This window comes from Gadus chalcogrammus, chromosome 15 (genome assembly GCF_026213295.1).
Source record: "Gadus chalcogrammus isolate NIFS_2021 chromosome 15, NIFS_Gcha_1.0, whole genome shotgun sequence".
Taxonomy (NCBI): Eukaryota; Metazoa; Chordata; class Actinopteri; order Gadiformes; family Gadidae; genus Gadus; species Gadus chalcogrammus.
The window spans coordinates 9,186,146-9,203,645 of record NC_079426.1 but is presented as its reverse complement, the minus strand read 5'-3'; the positions used below and the strand labels follow the sequence as shown (position 1 = coordinate 9,203,645).

The window sequence follows — 17,500 nt, the reverse complement described above, 5'->3', positions numbered from 1 at the left end:
ACACTCTGCACAGCTTAGTGGCACACTCAAACATTGTTCTCTCAAAAACATAAAAAGCGGCAAAAAAGTATGCTTCCTTCCTGACTAAGAGGCGGTAATAAGCATGTGTGTCTGTCTGTGTGTGTGTGAGTGTTTGTGTGTTTGTGTGCGTGTGTGTCATTCTCTACCCTCCTACAAGTTCTTGCCTCGATCACAGAGCGAACTCTTCCTGCCTACGCTCTGAAGTCAACATCACAGGGGTCGTCGCGCCGTCGCTACGTCGCTACAAAGCATGCTCTGTGTTCTTCAATGAAAACCCAGCAGAAACCCACTGCACGCAGCCCCGCCACTGCAAGAAACGGTCCAGAGCTAGTCTGGCGTGGGGGGGGGGGGGGGGGGGGGGGGGGGGGGGTGCAATGAGGCTCAAGATTCCACTTGTAACATAACATCACACGAGACCGAGACTGTAGCTGTAACATGAGGACTCTCTGCACAACCATAATACAATTACCCACCACAACACTGGGCCAAGTCTGGCCAAATTAAACTCCGGGCGGGGGGGTGGGTCTCTCTAACACTACTCTGATACCCACTGTCACAGAACAGCAGGTGCAAAGCAAAGAAATATGGCCAGGAAAGAATGAATGAAAGAAAGAGAAGGGGAAGCACAAGCACAAGGGCTCTTCACGCACTGCGATATAAATGACACACACACACACACACACACACACACACACACACACACACACACACACACACACACACACACACACACACACTAACACACACACACACACACACACACACACACACACACACACACACACACACACACACACACACACACACACACACACACACACACACACACAGGCTCAAAGGAGAAGGGGGGGATGGTGGGATGGGGGGGGGTGGAGATGGCGCGTCTGTTACCGTGGAAACTGTCCCCTGGGATTCTGCAGACATGCACTTGTAAAATAAACCCACCTGGAGACGACAAGGTAAACATGCGGAGGAGCGGGGGGGAGGCGGCCGTCCTCAGGAGCCCCCCTTAGCGACGGGGTGACGTCAGGGCGGTGCGGTCCGGCGGCAGCTAACACATCGGCATCGATAACCCCCCCGATAAGCTGCTACTGTGGCGAACCCTCCACACACACACAAACACACACACAATAGAACCCCAAAGAAACCCTCGACGCTGAAGCCCGTCCACTTTGGCCAGCATTTTCCCCTTAAAAGGTATCGGAAGCCATCTTGCTCTTTTCAGCCTTCCTTTCACACCAAAAAAAAGGAAAAGGAAAGAGGAAGGACCGAGCGGGTGGCTGCAGCGACCGAGCCCAGGGCAAGCTCCCCAGGATCACGGCCAGAATGACACGAGAGCCGCCGAGGCACTGCGCTGCTGCTGCTGCTGCAGCACACACACACACACACACACACACACACACACACACCCTCACACTCACACACACACACAGACGTACACACACATGCGCACGCACACACATCACAGGATGCCTTTTGCAGACGCAGACAGGGACCGATCAGCCAATGGTGTGCGGACCTCAGCGGCTTGTAAATTATCTTCCATGCCTAGACTCTCCTAAACAAAGGATCCCCTATGTGGGCTCTTTTACGCCAGCCCTCGTAGAGGAAGCGGCAGGGAAAACCTGGGCCGGAGTACGCAGCGAGCGGGGGATCGGGATCGCATCACACAGCGTTTACACGGGTAACTGAGTTCAGCAGGAGATAGATTAACCCTTAACTGCCCCCCTCGGCAGACACAAAGGAAATTGCCGCCCGCCAGGCACTTGCTTATTAGATTGCATAAGAATACACAAGATGTTCTTATTGGATGACATTTTAGCCGACAGACAACGAGAAATTTGTGGACGAATAATATTATTTTCCATATATATTATAGTACATTTGCGTTTTTTTAATACTTGAATTAATTGCACCTTCTTTTTTTTTGCAACAGCAACACAGCAATTTTTTATCGTACTTTTTAATTGGAAAGGATAGCACGACTTAAATGAATAATTAAATTCCATTTGGGAGGAAGACTGCAATTGGTTTCGATCAATCTTTGAAATGACCTAATTTAATTTCCATACACCATATGCTCTATTATTTCAGCCCTGTTTCGTCACCATTAAGCTGAAATAGTCTAGGCCCCTACTAGGTCATACATAATAGATCATCATTTAACTTATTAAATCATCATTATATTCAATCAATATGTTAAAAATACATTTGTAAATATTATCTCAAACACAAAAAAATCATCAGTTTGAGTTTGCAGGCAACCCTTTTAACACCTTTAGTGCTTTAGTGCTTTAGTTAAAAAATCAACCATGAAATATTTTTTTCGCTATGAACAAACGACACGAGATTGGAAACCTCAGGGCTTGTACAACAGAACAGCGTAGACTGGGGGTTTTCTGACCTCCAGCCGAAAGGTTCAGGGTTCGATCCCCAATGTCCACAGTCATTAGGCCTCCTTGAGCAAGATGCCTAACGAACCAAATTCACTTTTGTTGCTTTGGATAAAAGCCTCTGCTAAATGACTGAACACAGACACAACACAACAAAACAATCCCCCTTACAACAGAAACCACAGCCTATAGGTACCCATGAGCGAGACCGAAAAGTCCCTATTCTCCAGTAGTTCTGATTCACCGGCTCCCCAATGGGGCTGATTCCAGGTTTGTTCAGCATGTTTAAAACTCAGTCACTTGACACTAGTCTCCCCAGACTCCTGCTGTGAGGCTGCTTGTGTGTTTGATTCAGCTCGGTTGGTCACCGTTCAGCCATCGTCGACCATCAAAGGATCCGGACGGGGACACCATAGACGTAACAGAGGAAGCAAACAAACATACCATCCCCACCTGAATAGGTTCACTCCCCCTATTCTTCGACGAAGGTACATAGAGACAGGGTACCGCAGTCATTCTCTCTCTCCCAACTGAACCACATAACAAACCTACAATCAAGCATGCGTGTGTGTGTGTGTGTTTGTATGTGTACACTAGGGTGCTGTCATTTATGTTTGGGTTATTGGAAAAGGGGGACAAACGCTTTGTTGTATCTGGAACATTTCCTCTCATTCTCGGTCATCCCACACAGGCTCGGCTGCCATATCTTCTTGTACTCCTCTATATGATTGCCAGAGGCATGGCTGTGGTCCGGGAGAGAGAGAGAGAGAGAGAGAGAGAGAGAGAGAGAGAGAGAGAGAGAGAGAGAGAGAGAGAGAGAGAGAGAGAGAGAGAGAGAGAGAGACAGAAAGAGACAGAGAGAGAGAGACAGAGACAGAGACAGAGACTAAGAGAGTGAGAGAGAGAGAGAGAGAGAGAGAGAGGGAGAGAGGGAGAGAGAGAGAGAGAGAGAGAGAGAGAGAGAGAGAGAGAGAGAGAGGGAGAGAGAGAGAGAGAGGGAAGAGAGAGAGAGAGAGAGAGAGAGAGAGAGAGAGAGAGAGAGAGAGACAGAGAGAGAGAGAGCGAGAGAGACAGCGACAGAGACTAAGAGAGTGAGTTCAATTCTTAACCTGTGTTGACAATAAAAAAAAAATACTTTTCCAAGCCAAATACCAATAAAGCTATTTTGAATTTAATTGAAATGAGTTGAATTGAGAGAGACAGCAAATCAGAATGAGTGTGAGACAGGAAAAAAAGAGAGAAACGGGCAACAAGACGGAATAGGAAAGAGTGAGACAGAATGAAAAGGGATTTGAATAGAAAAACCCAAAGACGTTGCCTACTTTAAAGCATGTGTCTGAGAGACAGAGGTCACAGCAGGACAGGAGAACAAATGGAGACAGCTTGCGCCTATCCAACTCTAACACCGTGTTAAACAACCTCAGGTGTGTTTTACATATGCACGTGTGTGTCTGTGTCTGTGTGGGAGGCTGAGAGAGAGAGAGAGAGAGAGAGAGAGAGAGAGAGAGAGAGAGAGAGAGAGAGAGAGAGAGAGAGAGAGAGAGAGAGAGAGAGAGAGAGAGAGAGAAAGAGTGTGTGTGTGTATGTGAGCGGCAGCAAATCAGTATGTGTGTAGGCATGTTAATATGAACGTGTATGTCTAGGTGTGTGTGTGTGTGTGTGTGTGTGTGTGTGTGTGTGTGTGTGTGTGTGTGTGTGTGTGTGTGTGTGTGTGTGTGTGTGTGTGTGTGTGTGTGTGTGTGATGTAGGGCGTGTGTCCAGACAAAGCGCATGCAGCCCGATTCAGACACAATGATGCCAGACGGAAGAGTGCAATATTACATTTCTGTTGTTGACACAAAGTGCCTAACAAAGCAAATATATCATCATATCTGCTGATATTAAATTGCCTTCCACAAGGTTTTAGACCTTTCTCCTCATCAAACCGTGCACTTTACTTGAAATAATGGCACATTTGGAAGTCAAGTCCAAAACCAGATTATTGAAACAGTCTAGAAGTTTAATGTAATTGTACAGGGAATACTACTTCAGCTACTTACAGCCATAGCCATGTTTTGGGTGAATGTTTGACTGCAGTTGTGAGCGTTGGCTGTTTCGAGACGTAGCTGTCAGAGTGTGTACGCTCCAGTCGCATCTGATAGACAGCCAGCCGGCAGCCCCTGGGCTAATTCTTCAGTCAGTTTCAAACAGGTTAAGCCAAAAATGAAATGCAATCTCTATCCAAGGTTTTACCCTGCATTCATTAGCTTCTGCGTGTTCGTGTGTGCTGCTGATACCATAGAGACGGGGCAAACATTGTAGTCAATGTGCAGATAATGATATATATTAGAACCCTTCTGGACGCCGCTTTTGGGGGAATGAGGGGGATTGAGAATAGAATAGCAATCTACATTCGTTGTTAATGCATAAATAATTCCCGTTAATCAATCACATTACTTTCAGGTGTACATAAACGTCCCCTTATGTTACATTTAAAACTACATTTCAGAGAGAATGGTAGGGGCAAAGCCTTCATTATTTTTTCATTACTGACATGTTCCTGGTTAGCATTGGCAGGGGCACCAATCTTAGTCCCATGGGTCACAGCATGGGTAAAAGACAACCAAAGACTACCTAATTAGACCCCTCCATGGTCACTCCGACTCACTGGGAAAAATACAGGGTTCACAATGAGCTAAACCTGCATGTGTCTGGAGGTCAAATAAAATGGGTGAAACTACTGCCCAGACCAGAAATTATGACATTAGCTTTTTTTTATTTATCCCTGTGCTGATCAGATCCTAAAAACGCAAAGCGCCAAAGCCAATTCGCCCACCCCTTCACATCTCCCCATGTACTCCAATTACACTGCTTGCCGTAATCTAAAGCTTAAGCATGCATATGCCCTAGCATGCTCACCGCTCATCCAGCCTTCGTTAGGTGCATGCAACGAGGTCATTAATCACCTTCCAGTCTCAATGCCAGGCCAACATCTGGAGACCCCCACATGTGTGGGCCTCCCCCCCCCCCCCCCGGCCCCCATGCCTGGGGCCCCTAGCCCACTGCTGCAGCTAGCAGCCTAAACGGCGTCTTCTTCAAGGACTGAAGCCTGCATTGGTTCTAGACACTGGCAGCATCACGAGCAACGCAATTCTGCATTTAATCCTGCTGGTGCCTACAACCAAGAATGAACTAGGATGGCCCCAATGTGAATAGGTGGATAGGTGAAATCAATACGAAATCAATAACACAGAGTGCGAGTATTCAGCAATTCTTCAGTCTGGGCATCTTCTGAAGTGGTTCTTAACGCTAGCAGGCTCCTACCAGCTAGCGGTGTCAGAACCTAGATGCAACCAAAATGGCCGCTCCTAGGGGATCGAGGCTCATTGCCTCCGTTGATGCCGAGTGACACAGGAGGAGACAGTTGCCCTTGGTCCCCCCCCAGCCAACCCATGGCCCCCAGCCCCCCACCCCAGTTGTAGGTTGTCAGTTGGTGGGTTAAGGGCTTGTGTTCCATTTACAGTTGTCCTACTGTGCTTTCTCCTGTCAACAACGCATGTGTTTTATGGGTGTGTGTGTGTGTGTGTGTGTGTGTGTGTGTGTGTGTGTGTGTGTGTGTGTGTGTGTGTGTGTGTGTGTGTGTGTGTGTGCGTGTGTGAAGGGGGGACGGGAAAAGGGCGGGGGGGACATACTTGAACATGTCCCAATCAGCGATTGAGTATGTACACAAACACAAATGCCAAGCATGCACCCACACCCATACATACACACACACACACACACACACACACACACACACACACACACACAAACAAACACACAAACACATTGTACGTCACACAATGTACACAGTGTACACAGCGAAAGAGTGTGCTGCAAGAACCACAGAGCCATAAAGGCTGAGAGAAAGCAGCAATGTAAACTGCTTGTTTAAGACCCACGTGGCTTCTCCCGTTACACTCCCCATAAGTGACTTGTAAGGAGTTATGGATTACGTTCCTTTTCACATCCTCCCCCTAGCTGCATGATGTATCGCAGAGACGTCTACAGCACTCCATCCTGCTTGCCCTTGCTGCAGACATCGGTAATGAATGCGCATGCACCCTAACACACACACACACACACACACACACACACACACACCCTTGCGCATACTAACACGTGCACCACTGCATGTAAAATCAGCATGCACATTCATGCACATTCACACGCACAACAAAAACATACACACCCTTGCTTGTACACAGACACCCCTGCACGTCCACACACCATGCACTTACATACACCCTGGACACACACACAAACACACACACACACACACACACACACACACACACACACACACACACACACACACACACACACACACACACACACACACACACACACACACACACACACACACACACACACACACACACACACACACACACCATGTACTCCCTCCCCCTTCCTTGACCTGCAGGAAACAAGGCTACTTTAGATTTATGCAAATGTGGTGAATGTGCTGAGTTAGTATTTCTGCTTTACAACCGCACGTGTGTGCATGCGCAGAGAGAATACGCATGGCCATGTGAACACACACACACACACACACACACACACACACACACACACACACACACACACACACACACACACACACACACACACACATAGAGTGCACTATACCAAATAGCCAAACAGCTTTCTGAAAGAAATGGACCAGAAAAGATTTTATATTCTTTCTTTCAGTAATCTCAATAAATATCAGGAGGTTGCAGCCCAAGCCTTTAATTTGCAATACTTCAGCCCTTTATTCAGTGCTTTAAAGCCTAAAAGAGACTAGTGTTAAAGCCTTGTGCTGATTCTTGGGTAGGGTTTTTTGGTGTCAATTGAGGACAAGGAGGGCCGAATGGGGATTTCTTTTTACCCAGAGAAATCAAGTGGCACGACTTCAAAGTGCTATCAAGGGACTTAGTGTCTCTGTAGGAGTCGGAACACAGAGAATACTCACAAACGCAAAGCCAAGCAGACGAAGACAGCATCAGATGCTTTGGTCCCACTGAACACTTCAAAAGAAACCATCCTGTGCCTGCTCCGTTAGATTTAGTTTATAATGGCCAACGGGTGTGAGATTTGGATCATTGCTGTAGAAATCCTGTGCATAGTAATAATATGGGGGCAGGAGGTGCACAGAGTTGTCGGTCTGTCCGTCCGTCTGTCTGTCTCTGTCCCCTGCCGTCCAGTCTCAAGCCTCTGGTCTAAGTGTGCTCCCTGCACCTGCGACCAAGCAGCACAAGGCATCAATCTGCGCTAATGTAGGGTTGGCCGGCTCCCACCCGTCACTTAGCCCGCTAATCAAATAAAGTCAACATTTTCAGTCGTCCCCTGGGACTCCAGCTGAGCGACTTCCCAAAACCTCCGGGCACTAGCGATGAGCTCACCCCAGTCAGCGATCCTGTAAGGTTAGCCTAAGTGCGGAGAACTGGCTAAAAGCACCAAAAACGCAGGGCATTGACCCATATTCTCAGAACCCGTATAGTATGTGTGGACGATAGATGACGAAGGATGCCAGAGGACAGGAGCGTCGTTAGCAATTGAAAACATTCGGGGGCCGAGCCCAGAAGTTAGAGTCCTTTTAAAAGGGGGGTGCGGGGGTTCCTCCCCCGAGAAAATTTGAAATCGGGCTGATGAAATATGCAATTGTAACGTACTTTGAGAAGGAAAGGAAAGACCAATCGTCATTTCTGACTCACGTCGGGGCAGGCATATTTAGTAGGTTAATGTTTACGTTAAGGAAAGGAAAGTGCACCACATACACCAGCAGCCAAAATGAGACATTAGAAAAGCCTGTAGCCAAATAAACACTGTTGTGCGCCTACCCAGTGAATTCAACCGGGTTGAATTCACTGCGGGTCTCCTGAATCTGTGCAAGCAGCACTAAACAGCAATATCGACGTGATGCGCTATGCATAGAGAACACAATTTGCAACATTTTGCAACAAATGATTCTAAATCTGCCCATAAATGTACGCGTCAGAATTTTGCGGTTTTCACTGCAGCTACAATATTGCATCTGTCAGTTGTCAAATTTGCTGAAGAAAATGGTAAACTTCAATAATTGTTCATAGTCAACTTATATAGTCCATTTATTTAAGCTCTCAACAGCATAACCATATGCTTCGCCACATCGGCAGGAAAACACGGCACACGCAAAGTACATTGAATGTATGACAACTGAATGGCAGGGGTTGAGGACAAGGAATACACCGCAGGGGGGAACATGAGAGCCCCAGCTCGCCGCATACTAGTAGCCTGGGTGCTTTAAGCGTGGAACAAGCTGGATACGGAGCGGGTGGAAAAACCCCTTAAATGTGTGCGTGTGTGTGTGTTTGTGCGTCACTCTAATCAAGCCTGCACAAGAGTTCAATGTTGTCATTAGCTGTCACGTCTTTCTGACCAATCGCAGTTCAAGGCCGACCTGGGCTGTACCACTTCGGGAGGGGGCGCTCAGTTAAAATCAAATTGGTTGCGACGTTGACAGAATGTATGTGTTGCGTGTGTAGAGTGAGTGAGGGGTTGTGGTTGCACAGCTCATGCTACCGGACGGCGCTGCAAGGAACTTTTATAAACGCAATATTGTTATCCCGCAGTAATCAGCCCGGCGGCCCCGAAACGGCCCACAGGGAATTCTCCCGACTCTCCCGATTACCACTCCGCCTGTGTGTGTGTGTCAGTGTGTGTGTGTGTGTGTATGTATGTGTGTGCGTGTGTTAGCATGCAGTCATAGCGGCTGTAGTTGTACTCTGTAAAGTGCCGCACAAAACCTTTACCGGCCTGGGTCAGCCCATCAGGCTTCGGTGTAGGTCTTCCTCTTGAAATTAAATCTGTCTTCTCTCCAAACGATCGCCTTGAAAAAGGCAAACGAAGGAGATCAGAAACAGGGTGGCTAGTTGCTGTGAAGGCGGTGGCCGTAGTAGTTCACTATCAACTCTGTACCGCCAACGATTCAAAATTCGCTGATGACATCACCGGGGGCCAGCGCCGGCATATTGCTGGGCCCTGGGGGCGTTCTATTTACTACACATCAACATTTGATTGGCCGATTCAGTCAAATTTATTATCCAATGGGATGTGGCAGCCTCAGCGAAAGGCCACATCCCTGAGCTCAGTCTTACAAATAGAAATAGTTTTCCATCTGGAATTATCCTAAATCTGCCCATACATGGACACTCACTGGATACAATGTTGCTAGGTATACTCTACGTTTTTTTTTTTCATCATTATCATTATTATTAATATTTATTTGGAGGGCACGGCGATCCGGGGCTATTCCCAAATGATCCGGGGCTATAGCCCGGAATGCCCAGGTCTAACGACGCGCCTGCCGGAGGATCTTGAAGAGGAGCCAGGCGAGAGAGAGGGCTCACTTTTTGCCAGCCCTCTTACTGACTTGACGGTAATGTATTTACAATCCTGCGGATGTATCGTGATCTCAACCAACACCTCACTGCTTCAGCACTCCCACCTCCTCCCCCCTCCCTTCTGCCTCCACACACCCGTTCATGTTTATGTATTTTCTGGAGTGTGTGTGTGTGTGTGTGTGTGTGTGTACATGTGTGTGTACATGTGTGTGTGTGTGTTTGTATGCCCTTGAGCTCCATGCCAACTGCCCACTTCTGCCTGTAGGCACACCTGTAGTATTCCTATCACACCGTGCAACGCTCCAGATATCCCTTTTCCCTTTGAAAAAGAAAAGCAAGGTATATTTCCAAGCTGTTTTTTATTGTTCCCCGCGGTGAAGTTTGGCCTCCGCTCTCCATCCGTCTCTCTGGGAGCGCCGGGCGGCCACTCTGCGGGGCCTGCGGGGCTGCTGGTAGTGCCTCGGAATTAGTTTAATGACAGACCGAAACCGTCCCGTCGTTCTTCGTTATCGGAAACCTCTGCTGGATAGCTTTGGGTGATTAGTGTACGGTTGTAGTTGCAACTGGAGCATTTGAAGACCTTTCGTGGCTCAAAATGAGATCATTCTCAGTTAACCGCTGTCATGTGTAATAACGCGCCGCAGTGTGGAGAATGGATGAAATGAATAAGGAAGTCGTGGCTTTATTTTTTCTTCTGCAGGAAAATATTGTCTTGTAAAGCACATGATAATTCAGCATGTCCTGCAGTGTGCCTGGCTTTGCTATTGGCTCTCTGGCAAGTCAATCATTAGTGCGGGAGAAACTGGTCCACAGACCAAACACATTGAAAGGGGGAGGGTCATGAGGAGGTCACGCATATTTGTTGAGGATATCCTGCCTAACTGCAGCTACCACGTTGCAGCAAGAACACAACAGGAAAAATTGTGCGCATCCAATATACACGTAAGTACATTTGAAATAGCCACAATAGTCACATTAAACAGAACTTTAGCCTTTAGATATAAAGTCTCTCCTCTGCAAACATGTGCTACAAATGTAGTTGTTTACACAGCTTTGAGACATTAACAAGGAGACCGTCATTGAAGAATTTTGATGAAAGATATAGATTTAGATCCAAAGTCTATACGGGCCAAAACAGTGGGGTATCAACAGAGAGACAAGGCTCAGGGCAGTATAGCATAGCACGGATTATAAGACTGTGTCCCTTGCGGCTTGGCTCCTCCCAGAGTCCACAGTGCGTAGGCTAACGTAGGTTAACAGACTAGACACAAGTAAACCTAATCACCAGAATGTGGGCTATGGAGTGGGGAGGACTAAAACCGTTGTGGTCGTCGTAGTAGTAGTAGCAGTAGCGGCTGCACGTCTGCCGGCGGTTATCTGGCCCCTAATCCTCATTACGACCCAGAGAATACTCCCACAGGCCACGACAGGTCGAAGGTCACCGGCAGACAATGCGGTCCCCATGGTAACCATCAGTGCGGCTGACACCCATTGGCCGTGCCGTGTGCCTAATGGCTGAGGAGGAGGGTGGCGGCGAGGGTTTGGGGCCGGCTGACAGGATCATCTGCTGCTTGAGGTCAACCCCGGTGGCTCTTCACATTGAGTTAGAGCCCCTCTTATGTGGAATAAAAGCATGAGGTGAGAGGCGGGGTGCACGGGGGCCTGTGCACTAGAGATGGTGTCGGACGGAACTGAACGTAAACAGCGGTGTGCACTGCGGGCTCATCTGAGAGCAATGGCCAGTGCCACCGGGCTCCATGCGAAAGCCACATACAACTATACACAGGCATGTGGGTATGCTTACTTGTGTGCACGTTGCCGCCATGTGCCACCACAGCACTGCGGTGAAGCCAGGTTTGATTCCATCCTGCGGCGGTCCATGTGTCTTTCTTTTAACCTACTTTTATGTCCGCCTTTACTATCCCGTCCGTCAACACACAGAAGCAGGCTACTAGAAAATACGACCCACCCCCTCACCACCCCAACCACCTTCCTTCTCACTTTCATGTTACTATTACACAATTATCATCGCATTATTTGTCATGAGGGTGTGTAAGCCTGACTAGCAAGACTGCCAGGCTAGTTAATCACAGATCAAGACACACACCGGCGTTCACTCATACACACAAACTTAGCGTGACTGCTCTCTCCGGACGCAAAACTCTAAGATAAGATACAAGCTAGCCTTGTCCGACCTGTTTTTATCAGAAATCTGCCACAGCTAAAGGCTAGATCACAACAACAAAAAAATATCTGCTGCAGGCTGTTCTTACAGCCAATAACGCTAATAACATGCTGTTGTTGTGCCTCTCAAACCCCCAAATAATGATTTACTTACTTGGGCTCCTTAAAATTGGAGCTCCAGTGTGACTTGAATTCAACATGAATAAAACAACACCTGCCTTTGTTTCTTGAATGGCAACTCTCTCTCTCTTTTTACCCCCAGATGCTCTCTCTTTATTGTGCATTCAGTCTTTTCCGTTTATCCCGCTATTCTCCCCGCTGACCGGCCCACAAGAAACCACGTGCATCGGCTCCACACAAGCCCTCCCAAACACTGTGGCGCATACCGGGTCCCACCGACCACAGAATGAGCCATTCAGACTGAGAAAAAAAACGTCAAACCAGGACACGCAAAGCCCCACGCGGTGACCCACATCCCCCGACAGAGAGGGAATTCCGAGTGATATGTTTTCTAAACCTCAAGTTTGGCGGTATAATCTCCTCCTCCTCCTCCTCCTCCTCCTCCTCCTCCTCCTCCTCCTCCTGCTGCTCCTCCTCGGCCCATCAAATAATCAGTAGTGACATGCGGTGACCGGAGGTCCCCATGAATGCTGCAGGTGTTACATAATATAATCAGCCCCTAATCCGCTGCTCTTGCAGCAGCACACCGCCGCCGCGGCATGTGATACTGCCTGCGTGTGCAGCGTGCAGCCCGGGCAACACAATGGCCAACACATGGTCACGGTTATGCACGCGCGACAGCGGTCGGTGCCACTCTCTGGGCTACTCACCGCGCTGGAGTGTAGTAACTCAAGCGCTGTCAGCGAGGGTTGTTTGGCAAGGCGGCGCAGGGCTAAAGTTAGCGTCTAAGCCTACTTGCAGGGGCTGCTGTGAAGGCTGTCCTTGGGCTGCGTGCCACATTTCACGATTTTTTTTACGAGTTCACATTGGGCTGTTTATGTGATTTTCGTTAATAGAGCTTGTTGGTTGTTTTAGAAGCTAAATCCTCCTCTAGTCTTAGGAAAGAGTCAGAACCAGTGCAACGATACTAGTCAAACATTATGGATCAGTTGCCAGGGAACTATTGATTCCAATCCTTTATAGCCATATGTTTGTCTGGAAATGATCAGTGGAAAGTATTTCTTTCACGTAAAAGATGTCTACTTAACATAGAGCAGTGCACGCTGCAATACTGTAGCACAGCTCAAAGAGAGCTTATAACATGAGTATGTTACAACCACACACAAACAAACGCACACACACACACACACACACACACACACACGTGCCGCTCATCAGGTGACACTGTCTCCTGTGTGCTCTCGCTATAGATCTGAGACTCTGACTCCACACACTCGCGCACACACACACACACACACACACACACACACACACACACACACACACACACACACACACACACACACACACACACACACACACACACACACACACACACACACACACACACACACACACCCTAGAGTAACCACGTGCTGTGCAACTGCCGGCTCATGTGACAGAGCATTCACTCCTGACAGAGAAGTAACTCACACATGCACTGAACATTCACACATGACCCGACTTAAACAGTGTCCACATACACACATGCACGCACACACACACACACACACGCACACGCGCACACGCACACGCACACACACACACACACACACACCCCCCCCCACACACACACACACACACACACACACGACACACACAAACACACATATACATTTTTTTGTGCAAGAGGGGAGTGACTTGGATGACAGTTTCCTCAGTACGCTGTGAACATGTGTCAAAGAGGGCCAACCAGAAAGTACTATTTTATAATTTAGTTTGTCACAGTGCTCCAACTGAAAGACACACAAACAGGCCAGGGAATGAAGGATATAAACTCCAAGCAGATGACAATGACCATTTAAAATGGAGAGGATATTATCGGACATTATACTACGATAGATTTACAACATGCAGAATTAGCGGTAAGTAATTCACAAAATACCACGCCAGGCCAGCCATTACCTCAATGAGTCACATCACACACACACACACACACACACACACACACACACACACACACACACACACACACACACACACACACACACACACACACACACACACACACACACACACACACACACACACACACACACACACACAAACACACACACACACACACACACACACACACACACACACACACACGACCATAGCGGCTCCGAGGCTCACCTGTGCAGCGGGGGGAGACAGCAACAACAAGGACCTCCTCTTCTTCAGCTCCACACACTTGCGCAGCTTGCAGATCTGGTGGCCAGTGCTGCGGTTGAGGCAGCAGCTGCACCGGCCACAGCTTATCTTCCTCAGGCAAGGCTCGCAACCGCCGCAACGGCTCCTCTTCTTCTTCTCCTTCTCCTTCTTCAGCGCCCGGCCGGCGGCGGTCCAGGAGGGCATGCAGGCCCCCTCTGGGAACCCCCAGGACCCCCCGGCCAGGAGGCCGGGGCCCGGGTCACCGCACCCGGCGTCAGACTCCGTGTCCAGGGAGGAGCGGGTGCTTTCTGAGCTGCAGGAGAAGGGGTAGCCACCTGCCCCTCCTCCACTACCGCCGCCCGGTGGGGAGGCGTTGGTGGCGGCGGCGGCGGCGGACGTCTTTGGCGTCGACTCCTGCTCCGGCAACGCCGACGCAACCTCGCGGGTCTCCCTCGGGTCGGGCTCACCGGCGCCGGCGGGGACTACCGTGTCTCCGAGAGGAAGCGGTGGGAGGGAAGGGGCGACCTCCTGGTGGGGGCGGGGCCTCGATGACTCCGGAGCAGGCGGGTGAGCTCGGGTGTTGTCCGTCTGGACCGGTGTCTGGGGCCTTCTGCTCTCCTCTCGGGGAGGGACCTCCCTGTTCAGGGCCTGCCCTGGACTCCACTGGTATAGACGCTGCGGGAAGACGGGGCCTAGGACCTGGGTTCTGGTAACATGTGCGTTCGGTGACGTCGCGTTGGTCCGTGAGATCAGGTTGCTCACACTGAGAGCAGAAGATACTGGGTGATGTAGTTTAGCACCGTGGGTGATGTTGGATGATCGGATGTCTTGCCTGCCATGGGCAAGTACCTCTTGTGATTCCGACCACACCGGGGATTTAACAGGTTCTGAGGTAGCTGTGATAGACACAGGGAAAGTCTCAAAAGGTGATCTTTCTGTCGATGCGTCGCTGGACTGGTACAGATCAGATGAGGGAGCAAACAAGGTACGTTGATGGGAGCGAGCAGCAAAGGACGAAACATTGTTTCCCTCACCCTGGTTCGCTCGGGGCAGAAGATGAACAGACTCCTTAACATTGTCCTTAATCACAGAGCACCCTATTCTCTCCTTCTCATCATGCCTTCCTTCTAAACACGGTTCCCTCTCTTTTTTCCGGATCTCCTCTCCATCGTTCTCGTGGGTGGCTGCCAGCGTCTGCCTCTGCGTCTCTGCCTCTCTCAGGACAGATGAGTTATCCTCTTCTTGTGGAGTAGAGACTTGCTTCCCATCGCTAGCAGGATCACCGGGTTTGACTTCGGCAATGTCGCTCTTCAACTCCTTGAGATCAGGAAGGTTGTCGCCAGGCTTCACCTCACCGTTATCTCGCCTAGTCTCCTCATCCTCAACTTGTTTCCCCACGCTCTCCCTTCGTTTCTCCCGGTTCTCTCCTAGTTTCTCCTGGTTCTCACCTAGTTCCTCCTGGTTCTCCACTAGCCTCTCCTCAGCGTCGGTGTGCTCAGGGACCTCGGTCTGGCTTGCCTCTCTACCACCACCATTGCTAGATCCCAGATCATGTGACCCGTCCCCTTGTTTATCCCCCGGGCCCGCGACCCCACCAGGCACGGGCTCTTCCCCGACGCTCTGCCGGTGAGCCCTCTGTTCTGGCTCCATAATGACACTGTCACACCGGCCCCGCGCCACACACACTCGCTGTGTGTCGTCGCCGGGAGACGACTCGCAGGGGAAAGCGCTGCTCGGGCTTGCATTGTGTACAGCTTCCGCTACCTGTTCTTTGAAAGCAGCGGCGGCCTCGCAGGGGTCACTTTTCAGCGCAGGAAGATTGGTTCCTTTGGCATCGTCGTCGTCGTCGCCGCTGCGGGCCTCCTCCTGCTCCTTAGTGTCGTTTGCGTCGCCGCGGCCCGGGTTCACGGCCTCTTTCCGTGTGTTCCGACGGTGTGCAGCGGTGCCCCTGGCCAAGCAACTCCTGCCCTTCTTCTTCCCCCTCCTGGAGGGAGGCTTGGCGGGTTGGCAAGGACCAATAGACGCCCGCGTTCCCCGCAAGGACTTCCTCCGCCCCAGGGGGTCCTCCAACTGAGCACAGTAGTCTGGCGGATTGCTTAGTTTTCTAAGCCTCGCCGATCCTGTTATAGTCGCGGCTGGGATAACCTTAGCCGTGGCCCGCCCTGGTCCTTGACCGACCGACCCACTGACCGCTTTACCCCGAGGGCTTCGACCGGGCGGCGCTTGGGTCCTGCTGGTGGATCTTTTGGGCTCTGACGGTGTTTTCTGGAGTCTCTCTGTGGCTCTGCCTCGGGTTTTGGTGGACTTGCAGGTCTGTCTCTTTGCGGAGATTACTTTGGGCCCATTTTTTCTTTGGGAAGCGGGCTGTCTTTTGGAGGTGGCAGGCATGGTTGAAGGTGGGAGAGGGAAGGTGACGCGCACCCGGCATGGGAGCCAGTTGAATGTTTATCTTATTCCAAGCGCCAAACGTTTTTTTTATCGTCTTCTTCTGCCCTTTGGATAATGATGCGCCAGAAAAATTATTTTTTCATTGTGAAAGGGCAGTGCACAACCTAAAACACCAAGCACAAGAAAGTTTTTATCAATAATTATGCCATGGTAATTATGCAGGGATTATAGAATGTACAATACAAATCTAAACTTTGACAAAAATCTAAACACAAATTGGAGAATCAACAAAACGGTAAACACACATACCGGTAAACAAGCTATTTAAACACCATAGATACATTTTCTTCCAACTAGTTGAACGCCTTCAAAACTACAGGCCTATAAACAAATCCATTTAATAACGTAATATTGTAACAAATGTGCACGCGTTGGCCGTGGCTTTACAATTTAAAGGGCAAGCCCAGTCAGATGTAGGCTTGGCTCGGCAGTCGGATCCTGTTTTCGTTTCTGACTGGCGGAAGAACTGTTATTACAACGTAAAAAAAAAAGCCTATCGCCTCGTTTATTACTTCGTGCACTTGACCGCTGTCTTTCGTACGGTTATCCAGATCCCAAACAGCAACCCATCCGTACATTATAAAAACGAGTTTGTTTGTTTTGTTACCTTACGACATACGCGTCTACTTTAAACTGCAGCTCGAATACTTTACATACCAGAAAGACAGTTGTACTATCTGAACTGCTAATAATACTCCGAGACACGGACCTTGTTGGTTTCCCTCCTCGGCAAAACGGAGACAGATAGCGAGCCCGATCGTTTCCCACACGATGACA

General features: G+C 49.5%; 1 protein-coding gene across 1 annotated transcript in view; it reads right to left on the bottom strand.

Moving 5' to 3' along the window:
* The window catches only part of LOC130404981 (uncharacterized), a 23,587-nt gene that overhangs the window by 5,909 nt on the left and 178 nt on the right, over positions 1-17,500 (bottom strand). Inside the window, exons 1-2 of the mRNA XM_056609934.1 lie at positions 16,973-17,500; positions 14,258-16,827 (exon numbers count right to left, since the gene is read on the bottom strand). The exon at positions 16,973-17,500 is cut by the window's right edge and continues 178 nt beyond it. Coding sequence (XP_056465909.1) covers positions 14,258-16,663 — 2,406 coding nt within the window. The 5' untranslated portion in view covers positions 16,664-16,827; positions 16,973-17,500. The remainder of the gene's footprint in view (positions 1-14,257; positions 16,828-16,972) is intronic.